Genomic DNA, 16,114 nt, shown 5'->3' on the forward strand with positions numbered 1-16,114 from the left:
AAATTACAGAGAAAACATGAATCATTGTGTAAATGAAACTCAATATTTACACAGGCTCATAGTTTTCCCAGTGCTTATATCACACAATTGCAGTCATTTAGAAAAACTCAAAATTCTTACAAAATCTTTCAATTTTCCTCAAATTATGACATAATTTCCTTAATTGAATAGAAATTGGTCAAAAAAAAAAATCTAGGATTTGTAAAGTGAAGATCCTGTTGGGACAGTGATCTGTCACTTATTGCTTGGATGTGGTCGCTTTCTCATATATTTAGTATTTTAGGTATACGAACTGAACTTATTTTCTTGCATATAATCTGTGGCCCACTTGAGTTCCTACTGCTCCGTATTTGGCCCCTGAACTAAAATGAGTTTGACACCCCTGCTCTAACGTAACATGGAATACAAACACAAAGTCAATTTGAACTGCCTGCGACAACATTTAAGAGAAGAGTTTCATTTCTTACAAACCGAACTGACAACATATCGAATGAACTGAGAATTGAGAAAAGTTGGTGCAACACAAACTGTCATTGTTTATTTTGTGAGACAAACACTTTGTACGTTTTTGTATCAACCATTGTTGCCGATTTAAGTTATGGCTTGATGTCTGCTTTATCCACCGTATTCCTCTTCCTGGAGCGATCATGGCAAGGTCAGGGTATGATGTCATTATCAAAATGAAGTAATCAGCAACTTTTGAGTAATTTCATCCCATTTGTTGTTGTTTTATTTTATTTTAAAAACTGATCATAGGGCTTAGGAATAAGGTGGATCCGAGAAAAAAAAAAACATTGACATGAATTAAATGTGACGTAACAAAGAGGATGCTGTCAGATTGGTATGGTTCATAATCAAGCCTAGATAGGAAAACAATATCAAGAAGTTTCGCTCATTAACTCACATGTTGGTTTATATTGCAACATGAAGACTTTTATTGGAAATAATACTGGTTTTTTGATAAAAACAACTTGTTAATACCATTATTCAAAATAATTAACATCCAGTACATTTCATATGGAAATACGAGCATGGGCTTCAACGCTCACACGAGCAACCAACATTGACTCCGGACTGTCACCAATGTGCCACAACGATCACCATGACTCCAAACAGCAGTTTTTTTTTCAATAGGTCAGCAAAAAAAAAAAAAAAAAAAAAACCCACAAAGAAAACAGAGCCTGGTGGTCTGTAGGAGGCGAGTCTTTTCAGGACCAGGTTTGGGGAAAGAAAAACTGCTTTCATTCATAAAAAGTGGGAGTAAATCTGAAAAATGGCCATCTCGAAAAACACAGTTGAACTTTTGACATGCAGCACAACCATACGCTCTGCACATCGTCAAACACGCGAGTGTGTGAAAACTATGACTACACACTGGCTCTAAAGACCAAAAGGTTTCCTATTTTCTCCAAGTATACACACAATGATTCAGTTCTATAATACTGGTATATTAGTTCAAACCTTCTTTGCTTCAAAAAAGTAGGCCATTTGATTGCAAACATGTTTTTTTTTTTCTCGAGTGTATTTAAATCCACAACATTCTTGGAATATAAATGAACCAGACAACATTATAAACTATGCCAGACTGTGCCTCATTCAAATGTCACATTTCTCATTTTTACATGTTTCAAATGTATTTCATACATGTTTTTAATAAAGGAAGAGAATAAATATACTTTTGACCCATGTTCAATATACTTTAACATTTAAACAAGATCATACGGTGCAGTATTTTCATCATTTGAAACAAAAACTGAGAAAAGGATTTCAATACAAAGGTTAAAATAAAAAAAAAAAAAAAAAAAAAAAAAAAGCTTGGCAGATCTTAAAAAAAAAACAAAAAAAAAAAAAAAAACAATTCACCACAGTAAAATAATAGTTGTTTGTGCTTTAAATCTTTTTAACTGCCATGGCTATTTTCTATAGATTTACAGTTACAATCCACACATGAAGATACTCAGTGAACTGCGGGTCCTTCCATCATATAGGGCAGAATACAACACAGACTCAGTCCCAGCATGTGAACCTGTACGTATATAGTACCGTACATGACTGACATCGCTCTGCTTCCACTGGGCATGATAATCTAATCTAATCTGGATCACATGTCACCTCACTATTTAGAAACATTCAGTCATCCACTGTGAGTCAAACCAACCTGTGGTTCCTTAATCTGAGCTTGTTGAAGTGGAGGGGGGGGGACGTTTAATGTCTATGGCACTATTAAGGCATTATAGTACAGTATTTTCTTGTCTCTCTCCAAGCTGAACTTGTTGAAATTAAATTTATGAGATGTCATTGTTCGGCAGCCTCAATGTGATCAAACACTCATCCAATTAAACCAGTTTGCTAAACTCCAATGGATGTTGGTCAAGTAAAACGTACCCAATGCAAAGAAGCCATTTGCACTTTAGTTTATTGCAATGACCATACAATGTGTATATATATATATATATTTTTTTTTTTTTTTTTGAACATTTATGTAAGGGAAGGACTTAAGAATTGAAGCCAGATACGTAAAGAACACGAGTTTCAGCTCTGTGATGTTTCGTCACTGAACGGAGACAAGCATACAGCAAGAGGCCGCATCAAATATAATAAAGGGGGGGGGGGGTTTAGAAATAAGAAGCCGTTGTTTGAAAACAAACTCGCAAACAAAACCATTCGCTCCGACGCCCACCAGAAGTGTTACGTTTCAAAGCAGTGGAAGCCTGAAAACAACTGAACTTGGGCTTTTCTCTTTTTTCTACGCAAGCGTTTGTTGTGACATTCACGTGTGGAAAATACAGCGTGGTTTTCATACTGTGGAGAGAAATGTAAACACAGGGCCTTGATGTTTATCCCTCGTTGCATCTTGGAACGCAGTGGTTTCGGGGTTATTGGTCTTTAAATGGGAAAAAGCTGGTCCCACTTACAAACGTCAGCCCACGCTGGATAAAAAGTCACATTTACATTGGTGTTTGCTACCTTGTTGGCTGCCTGATCGAACATTTTGGGCCGGAATAATTAGGAAAGGGCCCCGTTTTAGAACCCAACAAAACACACCTTACACAATGTTCACCCATCTACTGTGTTATCAATACAGGTTGTAAAAAAGTCCTTCCCTTCTATTATTTAGGGTTTTTTTTCTTCTCATTTCTGTATTAAAAAAAATAAAATTGTATTGTTTGGAGTCCAAATGATTTTTTTCTTCCTTGGATCAACAGCCCGAAATATATTCAATTAATTTTCATTATTGATATACCAGTGAAGGAATTGGCACAGTTGCTTCTTTTTTTAGCTGTGTATCAATAAAAGAAGGAATGTGAAACATCAATTTTGGCTCCATTGCTTTGCAGGAAATAAAGATGCATCAAAGTTGCTCGTTTGGATGGCTCGGGGCTGTTGATATGGTTGGAGGAGGAGGGGGTGGTGGTGGAGGTGGGGGTGGGGGGGAGATTGATTAACTGATTCAGCGGTGGGAGATCAATCAAAATGGACAAAAAGCATAAAAGGAAATAATAGTAATAAAAAACCCATCAAATTATTTACAGGACAGAAATATCACAAAAAAAAAAAAAAAAAAAACAAAAGTTCCCAACACAAAAATCAAGTTGAATATCTCCCCACCACAGCTTCCCAGTAAACTGCACCAGAATGGATTCCAGCCATCAGCAAGGTCTAAAAGGATTCCTAAATGCTCTCCACAGTCATTGTGTCTGGGCTGCACTAGTACACGCTGATGAAGGAGGAGAGCGCCAGGACCAGGTATCGGCAGGCCAGCAGGATGTGCGCACTCCCCGTGCTCCCATAGGGTGCAGTGTTGGGAGCTGTGGGAAGAGAAACAAGAGAGGCTCTGATTAGTTTTGATTGCACTTTCACTCTGCCGCACCCACCATTTACAAACCCACAGTCTACTTGGCATGGGGGCTTTTGTGTGAAATAGTGAATAAGGGCAATTACATGACCACTGCTGTGGACTGGAGTTGGCTTGTAAGAGAAACTTTGCAGTACATTTTACAGCAATAAAGCTACTGGGGACTGTGGAGGAAGTTCAACTTTTATTTGTTGAAAATGATTAGAAAAAGTATTATATAGAATACTCTCACACATTCAGACGTCTTCTTTTGATTAACATACTTGTAAGTAGGGGTGGCACCATATACAACAGGGATGGGCAACTTCATCACAGCAGGGGCCACAAAAATGTGATTATATCTGATCCGAGGGCCACATTAATTAACATTAAAACAATGTCCAATCTGAGCATTAGTACAGGGGGAAAAACTGTTTTTTGTTTTTTTTGTATGCAGTTTTGTTGTTTTGTCAGTTTTTAGTCAATTTGTAGTCAATTTGTGAATTTTTGGGGTCACTTTCTGTATTTTTTGTTGTTTTTTGTATTTTTCTGTCATTTTTCGCATGTCTATGGTGAATTTGTGCATTTTTTGAGTCACTTTCTGCAATTTTGTTGACAGTTTGTGTCTTTGGAGCTATTCTGTAATGTGTGTGTGTTTAGATTTTGTGTGTTGAAGTGGTTGTTGTGTCTGTCTTTGTTGTCACTTTGTGTATTTTTGGAATTTCTTGTGTTTTTGTGTACTTTGGGCATTTTACTGTCAATTTGTGTGCTTTGGAATTATTTAGTGTAATATGTCAGACGTTGTTTCCAACTTCTTGAAATACAATTTTTGGGGATTTGTTTTGGGGACACACACAAAATTTGACTGAGAGTCACATGTGGCCCCCGGGCCGCCTGTTGACTATACTATATCTTATATACAAAGTTCATGAACTCACAATGACAATATGAGACAATATTTTGGAAAGCGAAAAAAAACTGCAGTTGGAAAAATAACTGCTTTAATTTGACTTTAAGTGTAGCTTTACTTACACTCTGGATGTGACCTTTTCAACTCAATAGGAATATAAATGCAAAAAGTGCCACTATGCAGATAGAACACAAATCATGACAGTGTAAAATTAAAACCAAATCATGTTGCCACCATCATGACATTCTTCAAAATAATATTCCTATCTTGCGATGTTTCATTATCGCAATATCTTGTCCTATTCTTAATCTGCAAGCTATGAGAGCAAAAGATTGACGATTTACTCATTAACATTTAAAGACAGTAATAACATCAGCTGTTGTTAAAGGTCTCCATCCATCCATCATCCATCCATCATCCATCCATTTCTTAACCCCCATTCTTGTCTTCAATGATCCGTTGATTTGACCCAGGAGGCTTACAATGCAGTTAATGCACAAGGTTTAGTGAGTGTAAGAGCTTTGATCACCTGTACGTTTTCACAGGGGCATTCTGTTGATTTTATTTCCCTGGACTAAGAAGTGGGAGGCAAATAAATCAATAGATCAGACTAACAGACTACTGAGCACTTTTCTTAAAGACACATAGGACACACGATGACTCCTAACCTCGACACAAAAACCTGAATGTGTATTAAATCATATTTATTTCATGAAGAGTTGAGTGAGCTTTGAGTTATTGTATAACATAAAATCCATTGACCTTCCTGTTGTTGAGAAGCATTCCTGTGTTGTGGATGAAGTAGTCGTTGGTTAAAGACAGGAGTGTCAAATTCATTTTAGCTCAGGGGTCAAATACAGAGCACAGATTTTATGTGGGCAAACGAGTAATTGCATTATTATTGTGTCCTAGTTTGCACTTCTACGTATACAAAAATGTGGAAGACACCGACAATATCCAAGCAATAAGTGACAGATATCAGTCCCAACAGGATCTTCACTTTGAATTTCCTAGATTTTGTGACCAATTTGTATTTAATTGAGGCAAATATTATGTCATATGAAGGATTTTGTAAGAAATTTCAGTTTTTTTTTCAATTGTTTAACATTAAAAATGACTGCAATCATGTGATATAAGCACTGGGAAAACTGCAAATATTGTTTCATTTACACAGCGATTCATGTTTTCTCTGTCATTTTTACTTTCTCCTGTGGGCCAAATTGAATGCTTCAAAGATGGATTAAAAAAAAAAAAAAACAGAAACCTTTCCCTTTAAACACGTGTCAAACGTGTTTAAAGGGAAAGGTTTCTGTTTCTTTTTTTTTTAAAAACTCTATTTATGAGTCGGTTTTCATGTCCGTTTTCTTGTTTCCTTTAGGAATTCTTAAAGTTTGCTTTTAATCAAGTTTCACAGGGTTTCCGACAGCGAAAGCGCATCACCTTCCTGGATTGCATGTCTGAGCTTTTATTTCAAAATTAGTTTAGGGTGTCTAACCTTGTATTTCTTTTACATTTTAATTATTTTAAACTTTTATTTGGTTTTAAAATCAAAAATGTGTATACACACATAAGAGAAATTTTTAAACAGAATAGAAGGGTTCTTTTGACAGTAAAAACTTCCTATTTCCTGTGCCTTACTTTTAGTCCCCAATCCTACCTAACCCTAACCCCACTAGATCCCTCCACCTAACCCCAAAAAATGCCAACATAGCTCCAAATGTGTCATAATTTCGCCAACAACACTAAATTACAGCTTAATGACAGCCTTAATGACATTTTATTCATGCGAATGACAGAAAATAATAGCATTATCTGTCATTAGCCGTATGTGTAAAACTTAAAGTAAAGTGTTACTGGATCATTCAGCTTTGTTTGTCACCACCAGTGACCTTTACTAGGCATTTATTTCCGTACCAACAGCTCCTGTAACTCCTGCATCTGTGATGACAAAAGTTGCATCACACGTCTTGACCTGACACAAGAATCAGTCAGTGGAAGTAAGAGATAACGCCAAAGTCAAAAAACTCTTCCTTCATGTTGCACTGCTTGGTGTTAAAGCACTTAGTACAACACATTTTTTCTTACCAAGCGAAAAAAGCGAAAAAAGCTATCAGCGTAAAGAAGAAATGACCATAGATACTGTACATATATAAGGTCTTTTCTAGCACAGCTGTCAAAGGAGACTGTGTGCTATTTGTGTTCCTCCGGCCAGCAGACAGCCAGGCTAATATGAACGGGTCTCTCCGGAGAGCATTGTCAGGCCAGCACAGAGGCACAGGGCAGCCTTTCATTTGGAGGGGCTACACTTGCATCTCACTCTCTTTCAGCTCGCAGCTCAATAAAGCACACCTCACAGGTTAGAAAACACGCACTCCATCGAAAACACGCTTAAACTTGCATGCACAGGTCACATGCATCCCTGCACACACAGCTTGGCAGTGCAAACAGGCTCTGCTCTACCAGGGGAAATCATGTGGTGTAGAGCACCAAATCAGTAGGGTGTCTCCATTTACACGGCCGTGTAATTAGTTCACTATGTAACACTCTTCTGATGTGGACCTCACGTTGTACAAAACCACAAAGCAGAGCGGAAAACATGTCTACACGCGAGCACACACTGTGCGGACACAAAGACAACACCAACCCCACACAGTTTCTCTCATTCTGTTTAGAAGAAGGCAATTGTGGCCTTTTTTTTTTTTTTTTTTTTGCCAAAATAAATTCCTAACCTTGCCTTTGATGTGATGAGCAGAGGTTGTTCTTGGTATTTTTGGTGGATGCATTTGTAAAAATAACAACACTGAAGTTGGTTATCTTTTATTTTTCTTTACACATAAGGGTTTGATGGGAATAATTTTAACAGGCGATGCAGTAAGAGGGAACATGAAAGAACCATTTTCACCTGACACAGCTTTGCTTTGACCTGGTGTTTTCAAGTATTACTTTGCTATTAGAGTAACAACCATAGGTCACCTGACAGATGGAAAGCACAAATCCAAAGGGAAAAGAGTGAATAAAAGAGCGAAAATAGGTTCACGCTTTGAACAATGTACATGTTAGAAGCATGTCAGGCCTGTGCAAACTGCACACCCTGCTCTTCTATATTCGTCTCTCCACTCTTCCTCTATCTGTCTCCTTTTGCATCCCTCCTCTCTCTCTCTGCCTATCCAAACTAGAGGATAATGACACAGTTTTCCTGGGCTGCGAGAGAGAGAGCCGAGAAATGGTAACCATAGCAACAGCTCCTGTCCTGCTCAGTCGGCCCACTATTGCTGGATCTCGAGTTTTCTATGTTGTGCTAGCCACGGTAGCAGATTCATTTGTGTGTCACACTGTGTTGTGTTTGTCATGAGGGTGTAGCTACGATAGTCACCCCAAAAACAGTTTATGACAATTTATACATTATTGAAGGCAATAGTATTATGCATGGTGGTTCAAACAAGTACCAGAGAAGGATTCTAACTTAAGATGTTTGATAATAGCTTTTTTTTTTGCCGATATCTGATATGATATTGTCCAACACTAAATTTATGATATTAACCAATACATGCATAGACCTCCTTCCTGCCAACCATACTTTAGGTTACATCAGGGGTCCCCAATCCTGGTCCTCAAGGGCCACTATCCAGCATGTTTTAGATGTTTCCCTCTTCCAGCACACCTGATTCAAATGATGAACTCATCATCAAGCTCTGCAGAAGCCTGATAACAATCCTGGTCATTTCAATCAGGTGTGTTGGAAGAGGGAAACATCTAAAACTTGCTGGATAGTGGCCCTTGAGGACCAGGATCGTGGACCCCTGGGTTACATTATAGAGCAAAGACTGAGTTTGAAGTGGTCCAAAGCTACAGATAGGAAAGAGTAGAAACAGTTATGGGAGGTAAGCTCAGGCTTGATCACCCTGTAGCTGGCCACCTTTGATGAGGGTGTCTAGTGTTAAAAGGCAGAAACCCCCTGATTCAAAGCTGAGCATATCTGCCCCCACTACACTCTATAATGACAAATTTCATGTTGCTGATTCTTGATCCTATCAATCTCCATGGAAATAACAGGTTATGTTATTTCGACTTTTACTGCAATGCCCCACTGGATGTATTTATTCCACAAACAAACATCACCTGAAGAAAACAAGATAACGTATTTAACTTTAGTAATGGAAAGAGTGCTTTATTTGTATTTTTAAATGTTGTAGCAACCAACAGCACATACATTTGTTTTTCAATATCAGTGGAAAAAACAGTCACCGATGTGACCAATATTACATTTTCTGGCAAATATCAGCCGATAAAATCCCCCATCTCTAGTTGGAACCGACATCCTGTATGCCACATATGAGAACTTCTAACAGGCCAGCAAGTTGTAGCCTGGGAACCAAACAGATTGAAAGAAGAGTCAAGCAAGCTGGAACAACAATCAAGGGCTTATATACTAGGCTGATTACTAATGAGGGCCAGGTGTGATTCAGGTGAGTGGAGAAAGCAGGAGGGAAAGTGGCTAAATTGAGTGGAAAAGTACTAGGATCAGAGGATTCAGTAAGTAGGAAAGCAGTGCTGTGACAGGGTGAGGTGGTGGGTAGGGAAAAAAAGGCAAATGTCACCATCTCCCTTCCACATTTGATCAGTGTTGGTGCAGTTCTTGGCCAGGCAAACGCTTCAGTAATCGCATTAATATCGTGTACACAAATGCTTTTCATGTAGCAGCTCGAGTGGATCACCAAGTAATTACTTGATCTCTGCCTGGCAATGTTGACTGGGAGAGAGAGCGTAACAATAACCCCCTCTGTTCCTTAGGAGACAAAGTTTTAAGTGTGGCAGCAGTATAGTCAGTGTGACTGGGTTCCTACTCTCTTACTGCGTTTGATTTTCAGCTTGTTTAATTTCTCCCTGTGTCACTGCAAAAAGCAGCGGCCTCCATTGTTTTGCTTGTGTGGGTAGCAACTTGCCATTTTAATTAACTCCCCAACCAGGAACTGCCTGCACACCATTACTCTACTTATTAACATGAAGGGAATAGAAGAGAGAAAAGAAAGAGACAGACAAAGAGTGAGTGCAAAGCAAAGACAGATATGGGAAGACGAATGGTAAATCAAAGGGAAGCGTCGGTAGAGACAACATTGATTGAAAGGGTTGCCAGTGCGAAGCTGCAGCAGCCACGGACAGGAGGGAGAATGAAAGTGGGCTGTCTGAGTGAGCTCTTCCTCTTTGGGGTTTGAATTTAATTGCCATGTACATCAGCAGTGAGTTACAATGAAGTACCAGATACCCAGACAATATATCATAGAGAAACCAACAGTGTCGAGATGAGCTAATGGTGGGAAGACGGGCGGCACAGCAAAGGGAGAAAAGCAGAGGAGATAAGTGGAGATGAAAGCAAAACGCTTCAATCACTGTTTTGCTACAGAAATGTAAAACTAATGTCAGAATCCTGTGAAAATAACATTCCGCTGCACTCTCAGCTGATTATGAACCAAAGCCATTTGCTTTCTGTGTTCACACTGCAGGCAAATGTGGCCCAAACTTGATTTTTTAGGAGTCAAGTAACCAGATCTGATTCTTTTTTGAGTGTGAACGCTCAAATCTGGCCCAAATCTGATCTTTTCAAAACAAATTTATGCCACTTTCATATGTGGTCTTGAATCAGAAACAGATCGGATTTCAATGCAACCTCAGTGTGAACGGTCAAGTCAGATTTAGTGCACGTTTGATACATTAACCGCTGAGTGTTCCAGAAGAACATGGAATATCCTTATATCTGATACATAGATTATGTAAATAGATCCACTGTCTCAAGTGTGCACCGTGCACCTGTATGTTCGACGTGCACTGGTTACCCCGCGTGCGCTGATCTGATGTTGACATTAACAGCTGTTAATAAAAGCAAATGCTTACCACTAAAACAAGCGTAAATATGTCATTTGTATGAGTAAAATAATCGTTTTTTAACTGTCGGTTTTAGGTCGGGCTCTGATATAAATACCTAATGCCTTTTTGCTCTGTCGAGTTTGGGTCAAAGCTTGAAGGTTCGTATCATAAATGGTCTGTGTTTAAGAGCAAAACGGCACCACAAAAAGCCAAAACTAAATATTTGTCTCTCTTTTTCTGTCTCCTCATCCTCTTCTGTACCTGCTCATTCATTCTCTGGCTACACTGCACAAAAAACTTTGGGAAAACGCGTCAGTTCGGAGCCGCAAACCGTTCACACTAGAGTCTGATACAGGTCACATTTTAAATGGTAATGTGAACGGACAAACAAAAAATCAGAATTGAGCATTAAGGCTTGCAGTGTGAATGTAGCCTATAGTGTTCTGGAGTGTGAGCAACATTCTCGACTCCTCTACCACTCCCTAACCTTCCACATCTGAATGGACGGATGTTTTGCCGTCAACATGTTAACAAATGCTAAGGTTGTGAACCAAGACATAAAAATGAATCAAATGCAAAAATACAATAATGAAACTCAAAGCAGGCTTTGTATAGGGTACAACACTTACAGTAGTTCTGCAATGTGATGATTCACCTATCGGGGGTGTCAAACTCATTTTAGTTCAGGGGCCAAATACGGAGCAGTTTGATGTCAAGTGGGCCACAGATTTTATGTGAGAAAACAAGTAATTTCAACATTATTGTGCCCTATTTGCACTTCTACGTGTACATAAAATACTAAATATGTAAGAAACCGACAACATCCAAGCAATAGATGATCTATATCAGTCCCAACAGGGTCTTCACTTCAAATGTCCAAGATTTTGTGACCGTTTTCTATTTAATTAAGGGAAATGTTATGTAATAATTTGAGGAAAATTTAAAGATTTTGTAAGAATTTTGAGTTTTTGCAACAGTTTAACACTAAAAAATTACTGCAATCCTGCAATATCGTTTCATGAGTTTCATTTACACATTGATTCATGTTTTCTCTGTAATTTTTACTTTCTCCTGCAGGCTGAATTGTATGCTCTAATGGTTCGGATTTGGCTCCTGTGGCTTGAGTTTGACACAAATGACCTAAATCTTTATTATTTATTTACATAAAACCTTGAAAAAAACCAAGAATGGAAGTTTTGGATGTTTTCCCAATGAATTATGTCCCCTTTTCATGTGTTTGTTGCCCAGTACATGATTTATCCCTTGAGTTTGTTTCATCCCCTGAGGAAGCTGTCGCTGGCAGCATACGGCCGCCAGACATCCAGGCAGCATCCCAATCCCCTCGAGGACATGGCTTTAGAGATGGGCTTCTCTAAGCAGAGGTGGTGGGGGAGGGGTTTAGTGTCCTTGTCCATCAATCAGTGGCCTCTGGTCCACCCCCCACAGTTGTCCCCAGAGATACCCACATGAGACACTCCTGAGCCAGAACTGATCCCGTACACACCACTCTGTAAACCAGGCTAAATCCCCCTACCATGTACGGTTCACACAACCATTGAGGGTGTCTTTACCACTGCCAGGCAGACCCATTTTCATCCCTTCGACTGACTGAACAAAAATGTAATATCAAGTAATGGTCGTAGCATGCGAAGACAGGGTGATGTGCCGTCAAAGAATATATGTCACAGTTAATCGTCCTTTAAGTGCAAAGTGCCTACACTTTAGAGCATGCCACCACTTTATAGGCGATGATGAAGACATTTTCCATGCCTTACCTCTCTCCAGTCCATTGACAATAAAATACACTTTCCCATCACCATTATTCCTGTACCTTTTGCCTGTAGCTGGCTGCCACGTCGAGTTGACTCGCTGACCCATCAGCTCATTCATCCAATTCCCTCTTTTATTTCTTCTGTTCTTGAACAAGCAAAATGTTCATCATGACCAAATATGATGTTCCAAACTCATCACTCTTGCACTACGATCCACACACTCCTTCTCCACAGAGGCCGTGTGCATGCACACCCTCAAGCTCATTAGCCCCACCAATCATCTTCACTGGAGCTAGTAATGAAGAGCCTACATTAATAAGATGGCCTTTAGAGATCATTTACTCACGCCGTGCCTCCCAGTAGTGCTGTAACCTCTCCCCTCAAACCGGCCTCTCTCCGATTACTGACACCTGCCAGTTAAAAAGATCCAGCAGCAAGCACTTTAAGGCCCACCCTGACAGCTCAAAGCAGCATCCCTATCTTAAGAGTGAATAGCTATCACCTGATAGTACGGCTTTTAATTTCAAGATGCTTTGGCCTTCAGCTTGAGTTAATAAAGACCTTTGTTGGGTATCTGGACACTGAGGAGAGCTTTCAGCACAGTGTGAGCTTCAGGAAGGAATTCTGAGAAAAAAAGACGTTCCAAGGATTCTCCACATTCTAACCACCTCCCCATCCTCCAGTTTCTCTATTTAACTACTTCAGTGGGCTTTTTGTGGGCTTTCTATTCACCAATCATTCAAGGACATCTGTTTCAGTGTTAATGTTGTTGATTAGATATTTTCCTCAGTTTTCGTCAACAACAAGGTTTAACGCTTTCATGAGGAGGTATTTCCGACGTTTCGATATTGAAGTGTGTTGCAAAAGCGTCATGGAAACACTTTTTTCGCAAAAACACGGCAGAGGATATGACGTACTTGGTCACATGACCACTTCTCGCCGAGAAAACAAGATGCAGTATGTGTAAACAGAAGAGGAGAGCGAGACATTTCATAGCATTATACTCTAAAAATTATTAGAGCCACATTAGACATGAAATAACAAAGGAAGTGTTATAAGGAGATTTGAAGTATCCATCTTTTTGCGGCAAAGTCTCGCGGGATGAGATTTCACAGGAGTTACGAGGATCCTGCCCAAAACAATTTTAAATGGAAACACGTTCAAAGTGCAATTACGCTTTGCCGACATTTAGAAATATCACTTTTATTTTGCGAACATCTGTAATGGAAATACAGCTTGCGACTAACTAAAAAAAAAAAAAAAAATTTGGGAATGAAAACTATATCAAAATATATTGATACTTTGATAAAAAAACTAATTTATAATCTTCACATGAGACTTCAGAACTAAGTTTCTTTTTTGGAAGGTATCCAATCAAAACTACTTTGACAAGCTGACAAAGAAATTCATTTGGAAGTACCGTAGGTTGATTATGTTTGCGATAGAAGACGGTTCATACATATCCAGTTGATAAATGGTGATTGAATCTTAAAAAAATACTGAGAACTGTGAACTCTTATTCTTTATATTTCAGTATATCTGCACCACATTTTGTTGACTGAAATCTTAATGCAATTTAGTCGACTTAAACTGAAACACTCCTGCTGACTAAATTTGGACTAAAACTAAGTTGTATTTTTAGTCAAAAGACTAGGACTAAATTTATCTCAAAATGTTCAGTCAAAATGAACTGATCAAGTTATATATAAAGCAGTGATGAAGAAATATTAACTCACTCACTGCCATTGACGCATATATGCATCATTTTTGTTTTTTGGCTGGGGGTTGCTCGGAGACAGTGTGAGGGAGTTTTCCTGTCAGCCTTGTACTATGGTGTAGTAACCAACTGGTGCCAAGTAGGTGGCAGCAGCACACATTCGAATGAGAGTTTAGTCGTGATTATCACCATCGATGGGGCGGGACACACAGGGACGAAGCAGAAAATGATGCTACGAGGGATGACGGTGAAGCTCCCAGCAGCCCATACTCAACCAGAGCATGTGTGGAACTAACTGGACTTTTAAGAGTGTTGCGATTAGAAGACAAAACAATCAACAAACCGGGGCAAGCGGGTTGACTATGCATGTCCTGGCGGAGGAGGAAATGGCGTGTGGGGGAACGGAGCGGGGGGAGAGACTTGGAGGATGGCCAAAAAACAGTAAGAAATCCATTCAATTCTGACCCAGGTAACAAAATAATGATTTTGCTATCAAAAGCCTGGTCTCAGTGTTGTTTCTGTAGTTTTATAGAAGAAAACCAATGTTGAGGTGTCACTAAAGCAAAAAAAAAAACGAGTTTCAAAGTCAATGAAAAAGCCTTTTTTCTCAGCTTTTTGTCAGAAACTGGCAATTTGTGTGAAACTTGCCTCTGTTCAATTGCTGATTACGAAAGAACAAAACAAGTTAGAAACACATTTTTTTCTGATGAAATTAGAGACTCTAATCTTTCAGAATCTGATTTCAGATTGTCATAGTACAAAATATTCTGTGGGTCTTTAAAAATCAGTCAAAATGCTCTAAAATGTCTGGCAGTGAGGGGGGTAGCCGTTGGCTTTTTTGATTTAAAGAGTACATTTACAGAAGTGTGCTTATGGAAAAATACTAAAACAAAAACTACAAAGCACTACTGCGCGGATTAATGGTTTAAGTGAGCATTTTTAATCAGAGCAGATGCAAAAGCACAATAACCCCATGACTTTACTTCTCCCACTAAATCATTTTAATGTTAAAAGCGTAATAAAATGCATAGGGACACAAACAAATGGTGTCAGCAAGTGAGTTCATGCTTCCTCCCGACCATTGTCTATGTTCACTCCCACTCTCGCTCCAATAATTCCCTGTGCCCCCATTTCTGCCTCACTTTTTAATACTTATCAGGGTTTTATTTGTGTGCTATTCTCGCTACAAGATCAAGGATTCTGCTGAGTAAGGAGTTGGCTCCTGCTTCTCGATGATGACAACGACAATATGACCAGTTATGAGAAATGTCTCACAACAAACTGCTCTAAATGGTATTGCTAAAAGTTGCACTATCAATATGGTCCGATAAACATCTGATCTCCAACCATGAGGCAACCATCTTCTTCCTGCTGGCTTTGTACTGCACATCATTTCACCTGTAGCCCTTCAAAATAGCCTCGCTGTGTGTTATGTATGGGGAAATATGATAAGACAGCTCCCTTTTATCAATTTCCATTACAGAGCTGATAGCACAATATGATTGAATGCAGAGGGTTAAGTGCATTTTCTGTTTGATGGATATAAGATAACTTTATCACTGCAGAATGCCTGGTTATCACGCTCCACCTGGGGCTGGTCAAACCTTACTATAATTTGCTCTTGCTGAGCCTTTCCTGCAGAAGCACGTGATCTGCAGCCAGACTCAGTGGAAATCAATGTACGACATGCATGGATCCATATTTTTTGTTCACATCTATCCAACCTGAACTGTTTATTGATTTCTCAAGGTTTGCAGAAAATGTTTAACCAAAAAGGGCTAAATCAATTGCCAACTGATTAGCATGTGCAGTGGTTTATTCCTAGCTCACAGGCTGTATAGCACAGGCGTGGACTTCAGTGAAAGCAAACATGTTATGTTTACGTTAATTATTGCAAGCTCAAGCTGCTTGATGAAATGTATGCCCACAAGGTTGTGTGAGTGTCTCACACACACACACACAAACTATAACTTTATTACATCAGTGCTACACTTAAGGCAGCAAATGCACTGCTTTCT

At 39.1% G+C, this 16,114-nt stretch overlaps 1 protein-coding gene across 2 annotated transcripts in view; it reads right to left on the minus strand.

The window, feature by feature from the left end:
* Positions 1–196: 196 nt before the first annotated feature.
* negr1 (neuronal growth regulator 1) overlaps positions 197–16,114 on the minus strand; it is a 212,084-nt gene continuing 196,166 nt past the window's right edge. For both annotated transcript variants that reach the window (XM_028444489.1, XM_028444488.1), the window contains one exon: positions 197–3,809. In XM_028444489.1, coding sequence (XP_028300290.1) covers positions 3,709–3,809 — 101 coding nt within the window. In that variant the 3' untranslated portion in view covers positions 197–3,708. The remainder of the gene's footprint in view (positions 3,810–16,114) is intronic.

This window comes from Gouania willdenowi, chromosome 4 (assembly GCF_900634775.1).
Source record: "Gouania willdenowi chromosome 4, fGouWil2.1, whole genome shotgun sequence".
NCBI lineage: Eukaryota > Metazoa > Chordata > Actinopteri > Blenniiformes > Gobiesocidae > Gouania > Gouania willdenowi.